The sequence below is a fragment of the Salmo salar genome, chromosome ssa24 (genome assembly GCF_905237065.1).
Source record: "Salmo salar chromosome ssa24, Ssal_v3.1, whole genome shotgun sequence".
NCBI classification, from domain to species: domain Eukaryota; kingdom Metazoa; phylum Chordata; class Actinopteri; order Salmoniformes; family Salmonidae; genus Salmo; species Salmo salar.
In genome coordinates, this window is record NC_059465.1 from 6455630 (window position 1) to 6476432 (window position 20803).

At 45.2% G+C, this 20803-nt stretch overlaps 1 protein-coding gene across 3 annotated transcripts in view; it reads right to left on the reverse strand.

Annotated features, from left to right (window-relative positions):
- The window catches only part of LOC106585190 (F-box and leucine-rich repeat protein 17), a 316982-nt gene that overhangs the window by 96527 nt on the left and 199652 nt on the right, over positions 1-20803 (reverse strand). For all 3 annotated transcript variants that reach the window (XR_006761752.1, XM_014171122.2, XM_014171124.2), the window contains one exon: positions 3753-3829. Coding sequence is in view for 2 of the 3 variants with exons in the window: in XM_014171122.2 (XP_014026597.1) it covers positions 3753-3829 (77 nt within the window). In the remaining variant the exon portion in view is untranslated. The remainder of the gene's footprint in view (positions 1-3752; positions 3830-20803) is intronic.

A 20803-nucleotide genomic window follows, 5' to 3' on the forward strand; every position in this document is an offset into this window, starting at 1 on the left:
TTTCACAAAAACAACATCTAGGCCTGTTTTTCGTTCCAAACCAAGACGACAAAAACGTCAACAAACATTGACAGTGACCGTGAGGAAACATACAAGTGGGCACTTTCCAATTTCTTGAGAGAGGAGAGGATTCTGGGTAATGGTTTTGTGGCTGCTAGTTTTCCCAAATACCACTGAGAGCTATGTTGTGAAAGGATGCAGTCACCTGAAATGGTCTTTACTGGTGGATAGTGCTGTGTGTGTGTGTGTGTGTGTGTGTGTGTGTGTGTGTGTGTGTGTGTGTGTGTGTGTGTGTGTGTGTGTGTGTGTGTGTGTGTGTGTGTGTGTGTGTGTGTGTGTGTGTGTAGAGAGGAAAGAGGAGAGAGAGAGAAAGAGAGAGAAGACTTAACAGCAAAACTGAGCTGGGAATGAAGCAAATGTCTGCTGGCAACTACAGAGACAACAATAAACAGCACGAGAGAGAGAGAGAAAAACAGAGAGAAAGAAAAGCAGAGATAAACAGAGAGTGTGAAGGTGTGTTTGGGTGTTCACATCATGATATGTCTTCTGTCCTGTTGACACGGTCTCTAATGCTGCTCCCTCCACAACAGTCTCTAACATGCTGGCCACACCGGTCGCGGCGCCTGCTCGAGTGTTGCAAAATTTGTTCTGCGCCAACTCTATTTGTTCTGCGTCGCCTCTACTTGTTCTGCGTCACCTCTACTTGTTCTGCGTCACCTCTACTTGTTCTGCGTCACCTCTACTTGTTCTGCGTCACCTCTACTTGTTCTGCGTCACCTCTACTTGTTCTGCGTCACCTCTACTTGTTCTGCGTCACCTCTATTCGTGACGCAGAACGCGATACAAGTCCTGCCTCTCCCATCTCCTCATTGGTTTTTGGAAGCATATACCCACGTGCCATCTCCTCATTGGTTATACCCACGTTGGTGATTGAAAGATGAACTGAGGTTGGTTGTGGTAATACACCTTATTATGAAAGTTAGTTGCTAATCGCCATATAAAGTCCAAAGATGAAAAAGCCTCGAAGGAGGAGAGTTGACTAGAAACGACTCAGTTGACCGCTTTATGTGTGGATTAATTGTCAGAGTAGAAGACCCAATATTTATATCCCTGGACAAATTAGCTAGCACCAGCAAGCTAACTAGCTAGCTAAATAGGACAATCGATTGGGCATGGTGTAATGCTGCTCCCTCCACAACAGTTGTCCATCAGCCTCATCACAGCAGAGAGAGAGAGAGAGCGAGAGAGAGAGAGACAGAGACAGACACTCACAGCAGAGTAGTTAGAGAGGGGAAGTGTGTGTCATTGCTGTAAATCCAGGCAGGCCCGGCAGTGCTTTAGCCTGTTCTCAACACAATTACTGGCCAAACGACATGAAAGAGGGCTTAACCACGACATGAGGTTTCAGTTAGGAGTGTGTGTAGTGTGTGTGTGTGAACTGCACATTAACATATTTCTTAAACTTTCGTATTTTTGGGGGGGCGGTTGTATTTTTTTAAAATATTTACCAATACAATGAACATAAGGAAGGCAGGGATTTACAGTTAGAAGCATGTATTTTGTGTGTGTGTGTGTATGTGTGTGTTTGTGTGTGTGTGTTGGACTAAACGACGCCAGGAGGTTTTGGTTATCAGGCCTAATAGGGGCTTTCAGTATGAGAGTAAATGACTTTAGTATATCCTGCCAGGTTAGTGGCATACAATTGATCCCTTTCTCTCTCCCCTACATCTCTGCTGTTACAACCTGATACATCACAAGTGAAATGAGTTGTTTTGAACAGCGTCATTAGAAGTTTAAAGTGTAATTACATGTCCATTACCAACAGCTCTTTCCTTCCTTCTCTTTTTCTCTCTCTACCCCCCCTCCCTCACTCCCTCCCCCATTCTCTCCAATAAAAAGCAAACACACAGGAAGCGAATGACGGGGGAAAACGGAACACTTAATCACAAGGGGCTTGTGGACATCTCAAATGTTGTTCAAGAGGCCATTAATATAGAATCATTTGAGTAGGAGATGGGCGGAACAGACTGGCCCAGAATGGCAGATGGAAAGCTCAGTGCTTTGATTGCATTTATCAAAGGCTGGAGCAGGAAAGCCAACCATTATTCTATTAGATCTCGGAGAGAGGGCGTTTCTATTCGGCCACGCACCACCAGAAGTATGGGGACAACTGCTCGCGGGAACATCTCATTCCGAAATTATGTGCATTAATATGGAGTTGGTCCCCCCCACCTTTGCTGCTATAACAGCCTCCACTTTTCTGGGAAGGCTTTCCACTAGATGTTGGAACATTGCTGCGGGGACTAGTGATGTAGGGGCACGGATGTTGGGCGATTAGGCCTGGCTCGCAGTCGCTGTTCCAATTCATCCCATAAGTGTTCGATGGGGCTGAGGTCAGGCCTGTCAAGTTCTTCCACACCGAAACCATTTCTGTATGGACTTTACTGTGTGCACGGGGGCATTGTCATGCTGAAACAGTAAAGGGCCTTCCCCAAACTGTTGCCAAAGTTAGAATGTCATTGTATACTGTAGTGTTAAGATTTCCCTTCACTAGAACTAAGGGGCCCAGGCTGAACCATGAAAAACAGCCCCAGACCATTATTCCTCCTCCATCAAACCTTACAGTTGACACTACGCATACGGGCAAGTAGTGTTCTCCTGGCATCTGCCAAACTCATATTGGTCTGTCGGACTGCCAGGTGGCGAAACGTGATTCATCACTCCAGAGAACGCGTTTCCACTGCTCCAGAGTCCAATGGCGGCGAGCTTTACACCGCTCCAGCCGACGCTCGCCATTTTGCGTGTTGATCTTAGGCTTGTGTGCAGCTGCTCGGCCAAGGAAACCCATTTCATGAAGCTCCCAACAAACAAGTTCTTGTGCTGACGTTGCTTCCAGAGGCAGTTTGGAACCCGGTAGTGAGTGTTGCACACACAGAGAGACAGAGAGAGAGAGAGAGAGAGAGAAAGACAGAGAGACAGAGAGAGAGAGACAGAGAAAGAGAGAGAGAGAGAGAAAGAGCTCGCTAATGTACTATTGTGGTCATTTATCAAGTGGTCGGTCCACGGTTCAGCTCCAGTATGAACACAGAGACTCTGAAGGGGAGTGGTCCAGTGATTACACTCACTATGGGTCGGCTAGAGGAAAAACACATGGCAGTGGAACCCCTGAACGATTCAAGACATGAACACAGTGAACTGACCACCACAGACCAGGCTAAGGCACCATAGGATCTTACTCTGGGGGTGAAACACACCGACATACAAGTAATGTGAGTTTGCAGTGGGAACGTCCACACGAACAAGGTCTGGACATGCAAACATGTTTTATAAACTATACTGTACCGGGTTTGAGTATTACAATTCTTCCAGAGGAGAGAGGTTCAGACTGATTTGAGATCAGATCCAGTATGTGTGGATTATAGATGAGGTGTTTAGATGATGAGAGTAGAGGTGAAAGGGGTGAGAGAGGACAGAGCCCAGAGGAAGAGACACACAGTCAACTTTCTGAGGTCAGCTAAAAGGGAGGTTACTCAATGAAAGCCCTGCTGCACGCACGCACGCACGCACACACACACGCGCGCACGCACACGCACACACACACACACACACACACACACACACACACACACACACACACACACACGCGCACACACACAGACCCACACAGTACAGTAACTCTCACCCAAACGCTCTCTGTCCGACTGTTCATAAAGTTAGTTATAGAAATATAGCACATAGAATGCCATTTTTACCGTGGTCTGTGATCTTGCAGGAGACCAGGTAGAGTTCTTTGAGACTCCTCCCCTCCTTGGCGATGATCTCCACACACCTGGGAGGAAGAGAGAGAGAGAAACAGGGGAGATGAGAGGAAAGCTCCGGATCACCCGAAGAGTTTTCAAAACACACAGGGTCTGGCTCTATGCTTTTACGACTTCTACGCACGCGCTCACGGCAGGCAGTATTCCCCACTATAGGTTAACCATGACAGCTCCAGGGACATATCTGTTCATATATATTTCACTGTGTGCTTCTCCTAACACTTACACTGATCAATAATTAACCATGATCTGCTCTCATTAGAGCCCACAGACCAGGGCCTACGATAACGCAGCGGACGGAGAGGGTGTGTGTGTGTGTGTGTGTGTGTGTGTGTGTGTGTGTGTTTTTACACTTCAAAAGGAGCTCAGTGGTGGAATATCTGCATTCGGCCCAGTCTCTCTCCCTGGGACCCTAGAGACCCCCCCCCGTGTATGTGTGTGTGCACGCATGTCTGTGTGCGCACGTTCTTGCGTGAGCGTGTGCGTGTGTGTGCGCACTCCAGGGGAGGCCGGAGGAAGATCAGAGAAGCTGTTTCAGATGATTTTCTGTAAATGGTCCTAATGAGGCGAGGGTTAGCAACACTGGTTTGATCAATGCGTTTGACCCATTAACCTTCAGCAAAACCCTCTGATGTTTTTGTCCGGATTATGCGGCATATTTCATTTCGTCAAATGCACACGGGGGCTTTCCCATGAGGTTAGAGTGGGATAGTATGAAGCGCCACTATCTGCTACAGCTGAACGCTAGGCCTTTCAAGTTCTGGGCCAGTGTTCATAAAAGTATCTCTGAGTAGTCTTTTAAGCCGGAATCACACAGAGAGAGACTCCCGTCAATGGCATGAAAGCTGCATGTTAAAGTCGCCAGCATCAATTCACATACACTGCGTAGCCTATGCCAACGTAACTGTCATGGAAATCCACAATAAACAGTTGCTATGTCGGCCCTGGGAGTTATTGTTGAGGGTTCCTTTTTGACTCACATTCGACTCACCTTGCTTTGCTAGCTCAGGAGGACGTTGTAGCTAATAATCGCGAGTTGTTTACGAACAACCAAGTCTTTCTCTTCTACATAAACAGTATTCTCTTTTGAAATCGGAGTTCTCGAGTTTTCCGGACGTAAACCTGCCTAGGCTATATGCCTACAATCGAAATAAACACAGGAAGACTGCGAATTGTTTCAAACATGTAACCTATTTGACTGATAAACCTTAGCTTACAGCCCAATACATTTTAAACTACGTCTTTAGTCTACTTAGCATAGGGAAGACCGTAACACAGGTGCATGTGGCAGGGTCTACAGACAAACACGGATTACAAAGGGAAAACCAGCCATGTCGCAGACACCGACGTCTTGCTCCCGGACAAGCTAAACACCTTCTTCGCCAGCTTTGAGGAGAACACAGTGCCACCGATGAGGCCCACTCCCAAGGACCGTGGGCTCTCATTCTCCGTGGCCGACTTGAGTAAGACATTTAAAAGTCTTAATCCTTGCAAGTGCCGGCCCAGACGGTATCCCTTGCCGCGTCCTCAGAGCATGCGCAGACCAGCTGGCTGGTGTGTTTACGGACATATTCAATCTCTCCCTATCCCAGTCTGCTGTCTCCAAATGCTTCATGATGGCCACCATTGTTCCTGTAGCCAAGAAGGCAAAGGTACCTGAACTAAATGACTATCGCCCAGTAGCACCCACTTCTGTCATCGTGAAGTGCTTTGAGAGACTAGTCAAGGATCATATCACCTCCACCTTACCTGTCACCCTAGACCCACTACAATTTGCATACCGCGCCAACAGATCCACAGATGACGCAATCACCATCACACTGCCCTATCCCATCTGGACAAGAGGAATACCTACGTAAGAATGCTGTTCATTAACTATAGCTCATCATTCAACACCATAGTACCCTCCAAGCTCATCATTAAGCTCGGGGCCCTGGGTCTGAACCCCGCCCTGTGCAACTGGGTCCTGAACTTCCTGACGGACCACACCCTCCTGTACTCCCTGTTCGCCCATGACTGCATGGCCACGCACACCTCCAACTCAATTATCAACTGTGCAGACGACACAACAGTTGTAGGCCTGATTACCAACAATGACGAGACAGCCTACAGGGAGGAGGTGAGGGCCCTGGCGGAGTGGTGCCAGGAAAATAACCTCTCCCTCAACGTCAACAAAACGAAGGAGCTGATCGTGGACTTCAGAGAGAGCACGCCCCTATCCACATCGACGGGAGCACAGTGGAGAAGGTGGAAAGCTTCACATCACCGACGATCTGAGATGGTCCACCAACACAGACAGTATTGTGAAGAAGGCGCAACAGCGTCTCTTCAACCTCAGGAAGCTGAAGAAATTCGTCTTGGCCCCTAAGACCCTCACAAACTTTTACAGATGCACAATTGAGGGCATCCTGTTGGGCTGTATCACAGCCTGGAACGGCAACTGCACCGCCCGCAACCGCAGGGCTCTCCAGAGGGTGGTGCGGTCTGCACAACGCATCACTGGGGGCAAACTACCTGCCCTCCAGGACACCTACAGCACCTGATGTCACAGGAAGGCCAAAAAGATCATCAAGGACATCAACCACCCGAGCCACTGCCTGTTCACCCCGCTATCATCCAGAAGGCGAGGTCAGTACAGGTGCATCAAAGCTGGGACCGAGAGACTGAAAAACAGCTTCTATCTCAAGGCCGACAGACTGTTAAATAGCCATCACTAGCCGACTACCACCCGGTTACTCAACCCTGCACCTTAGAGGCTGCTGACCTATAGACATGGAATTAAGGGTCTTTTTAATAATGGAACACTCATGACTTTAATTATGTTTACATACTGCTTTACTCATTTCACATGTATATTCTGTATTCTATTCTTCTGTATTTTAGTCAATGCCACTCCGACAGCTCGTCCGAATATTTATATATTTCTTAATTCCATTCTTTATCTTTTAGATTTGTGTGTTTTGTTGTGAATTGTTAAATACTACTCCACTGTTGGAGCTAGGAATACAAGCATTTCACTTCACCCGCAATAACATCTGCTAAATATATGTATGTGACCAATACAATTTGATTTGAACAACTCAACTAATTCCTTTTCTACAAACGACCCTCACATTTTATCTGCTTACTTTACCAGTATTGCTCCACGTAGACGCCAGAAAAATAGACTTGCTTTCTAATTTCATAAGCTACACTATGACGCTGTAGACACTGTTGACGCTCGCGGCCCGTCTTTTCTCTGTCATTCAATCAAATGTATTCTATTTCCAAATGCTTTTCCTCTGAATTGGGCTTTAGGCTGTGTTTACACAGGCAGCCCAATTCGGATCTTTTGACCAATTACATCAGATCTTTTCACATCAGATATTGGTCTTTTGAAGAATATCTGATGTGAAACGATCTGATGTAATTGTGTAAAGCTTTATGACTACAGGACCTAATCTGAATAATACTCCTGTTTTCCAAGTCAATTATTTTTCGGACAATGTGATGACATGTCGAAACAGTGGTACCCTGTGACAACAGGAAGGAGCAGAACATTGTCACAGGATAGAACCTTCAATCCCCATCATCACAAACACCTCATGTCACACACTCCCTCCAGAGAATCAGGATCACAAGCAGAAAACGATTCCATTGTTCCGTGGCTTCGGTCCCAAATGGCACCCTATTCCCGATAGTGTACCACTTTTGACCAGTGCCCATGTAGCATACTATAGGCAATAGGGCGCTATTTGGGTTACACAATTTCACTGAGAGTCAATGCAACACATTTCCAGTTGAACTGAGACAAATCGCATTTACCGGGCCCATCTTTTTCATCCGCATGTGTGATTCTCCAGTTTTTAGGTGATATGATAAATATGCTCTCGCATATGAAACACAACATGGATAAGTATTCTCATGTATTGTGACACATTTGCAACGGAAGACTCAAAAGATATAAGCCAATCAGAAAAGTATGTGACAGTAGCAACAAGAATGGGTACATGGGACTATTCCTGCTGTATTGAGTGTATCCGCCTCCCAACATGTGCCCTACCCCATTAGCTTGAGTTCACTGGTCTGAATCCACATAGATAGATAAGCTTTTATATTGCATTGTGCCTCTCCCTCCCGTCTCCTCTCCCTCGCATCCACCTCTCTTTCCATTTCCACTGAAGACGATTATCCAAATGGAGGAAAGAACATTCCTGTAAATTTACTGCAGTTTGATGTGTTTCAGTGGCGCCCATAAAAAGATCATTGAGGACCATTGTTAGACCATCAGGCGACAGTACCTTGCTCTCCACACAACTAATGCTGTTTCCATATCCCTGCAAACCCCTCTCCCCCACAGCTGAGGTGACCTGATACGCAGTCCACACCGTGAACCATGCACTCTAATAGACATGCGGTCATTCTAAATAGGCCACTCTAAACAGTTACCGGTTCCTTCTAAACTGTAAATGTTTGTCTTGTACGAGTTCAAATGCACACAGCTCCACTAATTCGGTTATTCTGCGAAACGTGGCGCCGTTCTGGACAAAACGGGGAACCTGAGACGCCGCACTCTGGCTGTGGTGGTCACAGTAGAGAAAACGGCAAAGACCTACTCAGATCTCATCAAACGTGACAAGTAGAGCCGACTGGTCAAACTGACCCACCAGTCAAACTGGGGAGCTGAGACAGAAGAACCATTAAGTCTCATGGATCATCATTCTCCGTGGAGTATATTAGTGCTGCAGCATTAGTGACCATCCAGGCTGACAAATGAGCACGTTGAGCAGAGATAGAGGGGTAACGGATGGAGGGATGAGGGAGGAGAGTGATGGTTCCTCCGAGAGCTTGTTACTGTGTGCCCTGATCTCTGGGGTCAGGCCAAACCCAATTAGAGCCAACATCAGAGAGACGGGGGGGGGGGGGAGGGAGAGAAATGCAGAGAGAGAGAGAGAGCAAGAGAGAGAGAGACAGAGAGAGAGAAATTGAGGGAGGGGCAGAGAGAGAGAGAAATTGAGGGAGGGAGCGAGCGAGCAATAGCACGAGAGGTTGATAGATGCAAAAAAGTGAGACAGTGAGCCAGAGAGGTCTTTCATGAGACCCAGCTGGGATGAGAGGCGATGAAGAGTAGAAGAGAGGAGAGGATCTAAGGAGGAAGACGGCACAGTGAGTGTCACATTAAAGAATTCCCCCTGATTGAGAAGCAACAAGCACCTGCCTACCCTTGGTTCCCCCATGCCCATGTCCCGTGCTCAGCTGACATGAATTAGTGATCCACTCTCTTTCAATCATGTCGAGCTACCATGACAAAAGGCCCTGGCGGAGTGTGCCCACTAGAATACCGAGAGAGATAGTAACACACACTCACATGGAAGACGGGGCTTAGTATGCAAAATATCTCTATGCTACAATATATTAATGTACCAGTAGTCCTAGTGCCAGGAGCAATGGTGCTGCTGGTGGTGGGGTAAGAATGATGATGGCAGATGTACAGGCATTACTATTGCTTCACTTAGTACTGGACAGTGTGTAGGAATATATGTTTCTGAACTCATAAGTGGTTGATTCTTGTGTTCATGTTTTCTTCTGTACTTGTTTAAGCATTGATCTTTTTTTCCAGTAAGGTAAATCGACAAATGCTTCATAGGTGTTCCTACATTTGTATCAAGCAATATGATGGGACAATTAATGTCCAGAACTCTGTGTTCGACTACCTGTCACTTCCCACTACTGGCTCAACCGGGAGTTACTATGACAACAAAAGAGTTGCTATGACAACAAAACGACTATACAGCTGAGTGATTAGTGTGAGTGGCATAGAATAAAGAGGGAGAGGTAGAAATAAAATGAGAACGAGTGAGAAAGAAGTGATGAACAAGTGGCAATAGAGGAGATGAGCAAAGAGAATGAGAATTGGAAATTACCTGTAGGCAAGACAATAAACACTTAACAAAACACAGAATTCAGACAAGAAAACAGAACAGCTCTGTGTATGACGCTACTGTACAGAGAGGAGAGAGAGAAAGAAAGTAAAGAGAGAAAGTGAGAGGTGGAGAGAGCAAGAGAAGTGAGACACAGAGAGGGAGAGCGAGAGAGCGTGTGAGCGAGAAGAGTGTGACACACAAAGGGAAAGAGCGAGCGAGAAGAGGGAGATACAAGAGAGAGCATGCGAGAGAGAGAATGCAAGAGAGAGCGCGAGAGAGAGCGTGCGATGTGCCTGGTGGTGTCTCCCTGGGGGTCAGAGTGTTTTGACTCCCTGTCACCACGCTGTCACATGGAGCTAGGTAAACAATAATACAACCGTCTCCTCACACACAGAGGTAAATCAGCACAGCACAGCACGGAACACACAAACACAGACTCACAAACACACACAAGGGTTTCCATTAGCCGATAATAGCCGGCTTTTGGTCGTTAAATTTGATTAAAAAATGATAAATAAAATTGTCCAGGAAACAAACAAAAAAATCCCATTGCAAAATAATGATTTTTAGCCTGTTCATTGATGTTTTCCCTGTGGCTCAGTTGGTAGAGCATGGTGTTTGCAACGCCAGCATGGTGTGTGCAACGCCAGGGTTGTGGGTTCGATTCCCACAGGGGGCCAGTGCAAAAAAATTAATAAAAAATGCATGAAATGTATGCATTCACTATTGTAAGTCGCTCTGGATAAGAGCGTCTGATAAATGTTTAAAAAAAAAAACGTAAAAAATGAAAATGCCAGTTGATGTAAATACAATTGACCGGTCCTGCTTATTGGTGTAACGTCTGCTTCCAACTCACTGTCAAACACGTAGATCCCCTGAACGCAGCTCATTCTCCAGATCCCAATCACCTGAATTCTGATCACCTGTATGTCAATATCACACACTATTTAGTTCAGTTCTTTGCACCCCATCATTGTGAGGTATTGTTTGTTTTGTGACACACTTCAATTCGGAGTTCAGTTTTTCCAGTAATTTAAATCCTCCCGTGTATGATAGTGAGGCAGGCAAAAACTAACGACGCCTTTTGCCTATTCCATGCCTGTGCTTTAGCATATCGGATTTCCTGTTATCAACCTATTGCCTGATCTTCTCGACGACGTTTCTAGACGTGTCCCTGCCTGTACTGTTGCCTTTTTGGACCCCCTGTGTATGACCCTATGCCTGCCCCTGGACCCAGCTACCTGCCTCCTCCTGTGGTCCATTACAAATAAACACCTGCTGCACCTGCGCTTGAGACCAGCTCTGTCTCCCATCGTGTTCATTACAACTGGTCTATGGGTCATTTGCTACATTTTGCAGAATTAGTGAGTGTGTATATTCATTATGTATTTTATCACAACAAACAGATATTGAGCCTTTGAGTGGAAAATCTGTCAGACAACACTTTTATAAGCACAGTCAATGTGCAACAATTGTAAATGCAATCGTGTGTTAAAAATAGTTTTTGGGCCACGATTAAAAAGAGATACTATTTAAAATTTCTCAACTGGTAATTGAAGTGGGCTTCCTATTCCCCATTCAAATACATAGGCAATGGAAGGCAAGCTTCAGCAGCACATCACGCAACATTTTGCAATAAGCTGGAAGCAGTATGCGTTTTGAAAACATATACGATGCATTCGGAAAGTATTCAGACCCCTTGACTTTTTCCACATTTTGTTACGTTACAGCCTTATTCTAAAATTGATTAAATAGTTTTCCCCCCCTCATCAATCGACACAAAATAATCCATAATGACAAAGCAAAAACAGGTTGAGAAATTTTTGCAAATGTATAAAAAAATAAAATATTCAAACCCTTTACTCAGTACTTTGTTGAAGCACCTTTGGCAGCGATTACAGCCTCAAGTCTTCATGGGTATTACGCTACAAACTTGGCACACCTACAGTTGAAGTCGGAAGTTTACATACACTTAGGTTGGAGTCATTAAAACTCGTTTTTTCAACTACTCTACAAATTTCTTGTTAACAAACTATAGTTTTGGCAAGTCGGTAAGGACATCTACTTTGTGCATGACACAAGTAGTTTTTTAAACAATTGTTTACAGACAGATTATTTCACAATTCCAGTGGGTCAGAAGTTTACATACACTAAGTTGACTGTGCCTTTAAAAAGCTTGGAAAATTCCAGGAAATGATGTCATGGCTTTAGAAGCTTCTGATAGGCAAATTGACATCATTTGAGTCAATTGGAGGTGTGCCTGTGGACGTATTTCAAGGCCTACCTTCAAACTCAGTGCCTCTTTGCTTGACATCATGGGAAAATCAAAATAAATCAGCCAAGACCTCAGAAAAATAATTGTGGACCTCCACAAGTCTGGTTCATCCTTGAGAGCAATTTCCAAACACCTGAAGGTACCACGTTCATCTGTACAAACAATAGTACGCAAGTATAAACACCATGGGACCATGCAGCCGTCATACCGCTCAGGAAGGAGATGCGTTCTGTCTCCTAGAGAAGAACATACTTTGGTGCGAAAAGTGCAAATCAATCCCAGAACAACAGCAAAGGACCTTGTGAAGATGCTGGAGGAAAGTATCTATATCCACAGGAAAACGAGTCCTATATCGACAACCTGAAAGGCCGCTCAGCAAGGAAGAAGCCACTACTCCAAAACCGCCATAAAAAAGCCAGACTATGGTTTGCAACTGCACAGGGGGACAAATACTGTACTTTTTGGAGAAATGTCCTCTGGTCTGATGAAACAAAAATAGAACTGTTTGGCCATAATGACCATCGTTATGTTTGGAGGAAAAAGGGGGAGGCTTGCAAGCCAAAGAACACCATCCCAACTGTGAAGCACGGGGGTGGCAGCACCATGTTGTGGGGGTGCTTTGCTGCAGGAGAAAGTGGTGCACTTTACAAAACAGATGGCATTGTGAGGAAGGAAATTTATGTGGATATATTGAAGCAACATCTCAAGACATCAGTCAGGAAGTTAAAGCTTTGTCGCACATGGGTCTTCCAAACGGACAATGACCCCAAGCATACTTCCTAAGTTGTGGCAAAATGGCTTAAGGACAACAAAGTCAAAGTATTGGAGTGGCCATCACAAAGCCGTGGCGTCAATCCTATAGAACATTTGTGGGCAGAACTGAAAAAGCATGTGCGAGCAAGGAGGCCTACAAACCTGACTCAGTTACACCAGCTCTGTCAGGAGGAATGGGCCAAAATTCAACCAACTTATTGTGGGAAGCTTGTGGGAGGCTACCCGAAACATTTGACCCAAGTTAAACAATTCAAAGGCAATGCTACCAAATACTATTTGAGTGTATGTAAACTTCTGACCCACTGGGAATGTGATGAAAGAAATAAAAGCTGAAATAAATCATTCTCTCTACTATTATTCTGACATTTCACAATCTTAAAATAAAGTGGTGATCCTAACTGACCTAAGTCAGTGTATTTTTACTCTGATTAAATGTCAGTAATTGTGAAAAACTGAGTTTAAATGTACTTGGCTAAGGTGTATGTAAACTTCCGACTTCAACTGTATATTTGGGGAGTTTCTGCAATTCTTCTCTGAAGACATTCTCAAGGTCTGTCGGGTTAGATGGGGAGCGACGCTGCACAGCTATTTTCAGGTCTCTCCAGAGATGGTCGAACGGGTTCAAGTCCGGGCTCTGGCTGGGCCATTCAAGGACATTCAGAGACTTGTCCCAAAGCCACTACTGCGTTGTCTTGGCTGTGTGCTTAGGGTCGTTGTCCTGTTGGAAGGTGAAATTCACCCCAGTCTGAGGTCCTGAGGTTTTCATCAAGGATCTCTGTACTTTGCACCGTTCATTTTCCCCTGGTTTTCCTTCTGGAAGGTTCTCCCATCTCCCAGCTCTGTTAGAGTGACCATCAGGTTTTTGGTAAACTCCCTGATCAAGGCCCTCCTCTCTCAATTGCTCAGTTTGGCCGGGCGGCCAGCTCTAGAAGGAGTCTTGATGGTTCCAAACTTCTTCCATTTAAGAATGATGGGGGCCACTGCATTCTTGGGGACCTTCAATGCTGCAGAAACATTTTGGTACCACCTCCCCAGATGTGTGGCTCGACACAATCCTGTCTTGGAGCTCTACGGACAATTCCTTTGACCTCATGGCTTAATTTTTTCTCTGACATGCACTGTCAACTGTGGGACCTTATATAGACAGGTATGTGCCTATCCAAATCATGTCCAATCAATTGAATTTACCAAAGGTGGACTCCAATCAAATTGTAGAAACATCTCAAGGATGATCAATGGAAACAGGATGGACCCGAGTCTGATAGCAAAGGGTCTGAATACTTATGTACATTTTTTATACATTTGCAAACATTTCAAAAAACCTGTTTTCACTTTGTCATTATGGGGTATTGTGTGCAGATTAATTAGGAAATTGTTTTATTTACTCCATTTTAGAATAAGGCTGTAATGTAACAAAATGTAGTTTGAATTTGTATTTATTTTGATTTAACCTGAGCGTTTTAATACATATTATGAGGCATGTTTGACCTTGCTTTAAAGTAGTCTAGGCAAAATTCGACCAGAATTATTTCATAAACTTTCATGCCATTGAAACCAGTAGCCTATTTCTCTCATGTTCTATTGGTTTTCAACTTTCTTTCATTGTCCGGTAGCCAAATGCACATTCGCATGTAGCCTACTGCCTTGTGCGCAGTCTAGGCCCACAGGTTGTATGGATTTGGGATTTATTGTCCCACAACAGTCCCAGAGTCAATTTGGGCTATGCCTTTCTCGACAAGCAGACCAATAGAATAGGTCAACTTTTCTACTATGGGGGATAGTAGATGGGCATAGGCTCATAGGTGACGCGTCAATAGGGCTAGGGGAAGCTAACGTTTCCCTAAGTATAATGAATTAAATTGCCAAAATGATATAGCCTAATTAGCATACTCCTATCTATACAGAAAGAAAGAAAATCATTCAAAATAGGATGATTAGCTTCCCCTAGCCTTAACAAATAAGTTGTGGATTGTTTTAAATCGCAATGCCTACAGTCGGAAATAAAGGCAGCGCGCGCAATTTGGGCAGCAAATACCAAATACATGATTGTTGAGTTGTGACTGTCAATGATAGAGAAACCCAGTCAGGCATATCGCAGTATTTCAAAATTCAATCATGGGAAAACATAGTTATGAATGCAAACGGCTATTGCTGTAAAGAGAAGACACTTTAAAAGACTAATTTGTCTTTAAGTTATACAAATTCCCAACTTAATTGAACGAACAAATAGCTTATCTTATTGGCACTAGGCAGAGAGAATCGGCCATATCACCCGTGAGTGCAAACCGCGCATATTCACGCTCTATGATTGTTGGGTCGCTACAACTTGAAAGTTAGTTTTTGGACAATCATTTCCTCCAGTTTAAAAGGACATCATATTCTATTTGTGTCCCCCCTTCTCGTAGACCTATTATAAAAAACAATGTTGTTTTTTAAATTGATCTTTTTTGTCAGTGTCAGCAGAGAGACAAGTAATTTGTCGTAATAAAAACAAAAAAATATGCTAATGTCTCCAGTCATATAAAGTGTATAATTGATCTTTCAGAGGCCTTTTTTTTTTTTAAATGGATGCAGAGCAGCTCCGAGCATGCACTTTTGTCAACCTTGGCCGGCGTTTGAAATCACAAAGAGAGCAATAGAAGACTACCACTCTGACTTGGACTGCCGTCAATTTCCTGGGAGAAAAGTGTTTTTGTCCGCGCCGTACGTCAGCGCGTGTATGTCTATAGAAAGTGCTTTTATCTGCGCGGTACCTTCACTTTCTGAGGTGCTCCTCAAAGCTTTGTCTGTGCTGTAACACTGCTGCCTGTTCACGGCTCGGTAATACGACTTCGATACCTGCTTAGAGAAAAAGAAAACCACTCTCCGTTTAATACAAAACTCACGGCTTCAGCTAAGAGGCCCGTGTGAATTACCCGCACTGAAAAACGGAACGGTTTAGTAGGTTACGTTGTTTCAGACCGTTGATCAACAAGGTCGTTACAGTACTCTAACATCCTCAACTCATTATTTACATGTATTTTTCTTCACCAGCACATGAACAGTGGCTGTACAGATCCGTTTACAGTACAAGTCTGGGCCCTTGTGGTAGTAGCAGTCGGTCCCACATACGATCCTTATTGATGTAATAACTTATAGACGTCCGTCATAAAAAGGAGTCCCCAGGAAAACGCTCTGTGGAACTACATCAGTGGAACATGGGGGCCCTTCCAAACACACAGGCTTAACCCCCTAATGGAAACATGTCTACTCAGGACTTTTACTGGGCCCAGACACAGCCACAAACTCTACAGCAGGGCTTAGCACAGGAGACGGCGGGAAGGAAGGGAGTGTGTGTGTGTGTGTGTGTGTGTGTGTGTGTGTGTGTGTGTGTGTGTTAGTATCAAAGTGGAGCTAATCTACTCCTTCACAGTGCGACCAGAGAACCCAGACAAGGCAGGCTGAGAAATAATAGCAACAATAGTTGAGGACTTGCGCTCCCCTACTATCACAAAGCCTGCAGACAGTCAGCCAACAGACATGTGTAGCGCATCTCTTTAGCAGCGAGCCACAATGGAAGAGGCATAAAGGAGGCAGCCAGGAGAATGGCTCTAGGTACACACAATACTGTAGCCTTACGCGGGCGTAGCCGCGTTTTATCACACGCCCAGCAATTACACGGCTGCCTAGCGGGACAAAAGCAGTAGGAAAATAGAAATAGATGATTCTAGATGGTGGAGAGAAAGAAGAGAGTAAAAGCATGAAAGGTCTAAAGAAAAGCGGTTCAAGGTCTGGAAAAGGGTGAAAGCATAAAAGAAGGTGGCGGAGAGACGTCGACGCTCCGTAGCCGTCTTTAGGCTTAATGGAATGGAGGGGCGGAGTGTGGGAGGAAAGGAGGGGAGGACCGGATTTTATACTTCTGAAGGAACCGCTTTCTCGAAATGATTCTTGTCGTAAAAACATTTGATATTTTCCTATAAACCCCCACCGCTCTGTCTCAGACTACTTTCAACATTGAGTTTCAGAAATTCTGTTGACAAAAACTCGAAGACTTTCTTATCATAGGACTAATAGAACTGGATGTAAAAAAATCCAATATACCCCTGGGAGTCATTTAACGGGAAACTAGTCCTCAACATCGAAGAAGGGAAATAATCCAGAGATTGGATAATACAGGCTACATAGATTGCCAGTAAAAAAAAGATAGTGATATAGTCATTGTTACTGCAACTACCTGCCCAGTGCCATCACAATAACTATATAATAACCATAGTACTGTATAGTTTCTCACATGGTATTCTTTCTCTCTTTGTGACTGAGAAAAAGCCAAGATTGAGATGTACTACAAGATAACTATCAGCAATAGGTTGGATTATTATTTGGCCTTTACATTTGAGTCATTTAGCAGACGCTCTTATCCAGAGCGACTTACAGTTATTCATTTTAAGATTGCTAGGTGGGACAAGCACATATCACAGTCCTTCACAGTAAGTAAATTGTTCCTGAATAAACTAGCTATCAGGAAAATCGGAGCTAGTAAGAGGAAAAAGAGTCAAGTACGAGTGTTAGTTCACGAAAGGCTTCTTTTATTTATTTTTTACATTACATAGACTTGTAAATCCGTGATTATCATTTCCTATTGAAAAGGAGCAGAGTCTTGTGCTTTCGTACATTTGCACCTGTGTGGACTTTTGAGGACAACTACAAATCAAAGACACTTGAACAAAGACACGTTTCCCTCGACATTTCTTTGTCAATACCACACACAAACGCAATCATGTACCAATGTATTGTATGTACGCTGTGAGACGGGTTACATTCACCACCAATACAAACACGTATCTGTATTTCTCTAAGCCTGTGTTCGTGTTTTATTCAGCCTCTCTGTGGATGTTATCACCGGCCAATAACAGAGGGCTAGTGCTAGCCGGGATCCTTGGGACGTCCATACAGAGAGAGGGGGTCTGTTGGAGAAATTAGGACCTGGTTGGCTGGACGCCTGTATGCCTAGCTCTAGATCCATTACCCATCGTTAAAATGAGATTTCACATTCCTTTGGTGTTGAGCAGGGTCGTTTATCACGTTGGAATATGGCCGTGGAGATTCCAGACCCTGTCATCAGGCCTGCTCAGAGCTGAGCCCATGGGGTCATAAGTGAGCACATAAATGCCCGTCATCCTCTCTGCTCCCAGCAGGATTTGTGCATCCCAAACGGCACCCTATTCCCTATATGGTGCACTACTTTGGACCAGGACCCATTCCCTATATAGTGTGCAACTTTTGAACAGAGCCCCATGGGCCCTGGTCAAAACTAGTGCACTGTATAGGGAATAGGGTGTCATTGGGGAGGCAACCTCTGTGTGTGAGACGACTGGCTGGGGGAGACGGACAGCCACTACATCTGAGAGTAGACACACACACACACACACACACACACACACACACACACACACACACACACACACACACACACACACACACACACACACACACACACACACACACAGTTAGCCAAAGGAGCAGAGAGGATGAGGTCATTTAGCAAACCTCATCCCATGATACTGGGGAAGAGTATCAATATGATTGGATGTCCTTGTCACGGTTAGCCCTAACCACTTGTTATCAACTGATGACAAGGGCTTCAAGTGTTGCCAGTGTTTTGTGCTTTTTCATTCATACTTTTTCAACACGGCATGTTTCCCTAAACTGAGAATCCGCCACACTTCACTACCAAAATAAACTACCTGGGTTTCACAATGGAAATGAAATAAAAACAGAGTTGACAGATAAAAAGCGGATAACTAACTGCTGCCTCGCCTGTCTCCTCCTCTGAAAGTTTACTGTTGATCCCTCCTGTCTAAATCACTTCCCTGTGGAATAGCAGGTCCGATACAATCACAGCAGTAAACACACACTGTGGATCTGTGAAGCGACACCATCCTTCCGCACCCCCTCACACATACACACCTCTCTCACTCGGGTCTCAGGAGCGGTTGGGCAGTGCCCGTAGCAGACAGTGATAAGCCCTGAGGGAATGGTGTGTGGGTGTGTGTGTGTTTGTGTTGAGATGTGAGACGGACAGTGCGATGTTTGTCCATGATAAACAGGCTGTGAAGGGAATCCTACGTTACAGAAGTCTTATTTCTGTTTCTTCTTTCCTCTTCTTTGGGAATGGGGAGAAACGAATTCTAGATTAAGTCAAACCCCCTCAGCGTAGAACGAACAACAAAAGAAGTTACCAACACTCGTTCAGCGTCTGAAAGTGACAGCAAAGTCTAATTTCTGGCGTCAATGGGCTGTTTATCGACATAAACTGTAAACCACAGCTTTCCAACGTTGGCCTCAGAGGAAAACTGTCAACAACACTCCCACACAGGCATACAACTCTTGAGCTCCGCTATACTTTCAACGTTTCTTTGTTTACAGTCCTCCGGCAGTGCATCCATCTCCGCTGGGGGAACCTATACTTCACTTTAGTCTGACCTATCTCCGGTGTGAGAGGTGTCACTGTGTTTACAGTACTACCCACAGTCCTGCTGCCACAACATACACTCCGCCCGCTGATGCACTGCTAATTGCTACATGATTTTGATTAAGGCCGTCTGCTTTAATGAGCACTAACCAACACCCTCTCAGACACACACACAGAGACAGACACAGAGACAGAGAGAGAGAGAGACAGAGAGAGACAGAGAGAGACAGAGAGAGAGAGAGAGCGAGACAGAGAGCGAGACAGAGAGCGAGACAGAGAGCGAGACAGAGAGCGAGACAGAGAGCGAGACAGAGAGCGAGACAGAGAGCGAGACAGAGAGAGAGACAGAGAGAGAGAGACAGAGACAGAGAGACAGAGAGAGAGAGACAGAGACAGAGAGACAGAGACAGAGAGACAGAGAGAGAGACAGAGAGCGAGACAGAGAGCGAGACAGAGAGCGAGACAGAGAGCGAGACAGAGAGCGAGACAGAGAGAGACAGAGAGAGAGACAGAGAGAGAGACAGAGAGAGAGACAGAGAGAGAGACAGAGAGAGAGACAGAGAGAGAGACAGAGAGAGACAGAGAGAGACAGAGAGAGAGACAGAGAGAGACAGAGAGAGACAGAGAGAGAGACAGAGAGAGACAGAGAGAGAGACAGAGAGAGAGACAGAGAGAGAGACAGAGAGAGAGAGACAGAGAAGTTAGAACAACATTACGGCTGTTTTCATGTTCAGCCCAGTGGCAAAAATTGGAGGGTGCTCATTGAACTAATAGATATGATGAGGTGGAGAAGGAGAGCGGGATTGTGGGAAAAAAACGAATACAAATTCTGGGGGACGGAGAAACATGTCACATTGTGGTGTGCAATTTCCCCACTACTATGACAGAGCGCAGACACTTCAATTGCGCTGGGTGGCTTTAATTACAGGAAATACGTCTCTGACGTGTGCAAACAATCACTATGAATGTTCCTTCTCTGGGGGCGCTGTGCGCTACGGCGCTGTGAGACGGATGCTGGTTCATTAAACAGCAGTTTTTCCCTCTACGCTGCAGATGAAAACTGCGTCGGGAGAGGTTGATCTATGGGCTAGAAGAGTTGGACGTCAGAAGTAAGACGTTAGTCTACACATGGCTTTATAATAAAGTAACCGATTGAATACTGAAGCAACGGGCTACATCCTATATCCTTCCTCACTCCCTTCCTCGGGGTCGTCACTCCCTTCCTTGGGGTCGTCACGTGCCTGCTGTGCCATAACCAATTCAATACAGTTACTGCCATGAAAGTGTGCGGATTTTGCCAAATCAGAACAAGTTCTGTATGGGTCAGAATGAAAAGAGCTGGCTCCTGAACTTCCATTAGGCAGAGAGAAAGAGAGGGAGACTCAAACACACCACGCACCCCCCATCTGGATGGAGATCAGGGAGGGGTATTATGGTCTGGGCTGCTCATATGGCCGGTCCATAAACGTCTCTCTTCGCCTAGTTCCCTAGCCAGAGAGAAAGACTGGAGCATGAAGAGAGGCGAGGACGAGGGAAAGGAAGGGGGAGCAGCGGGGATAGAGAGATGAGCTGGAGAGAGAGA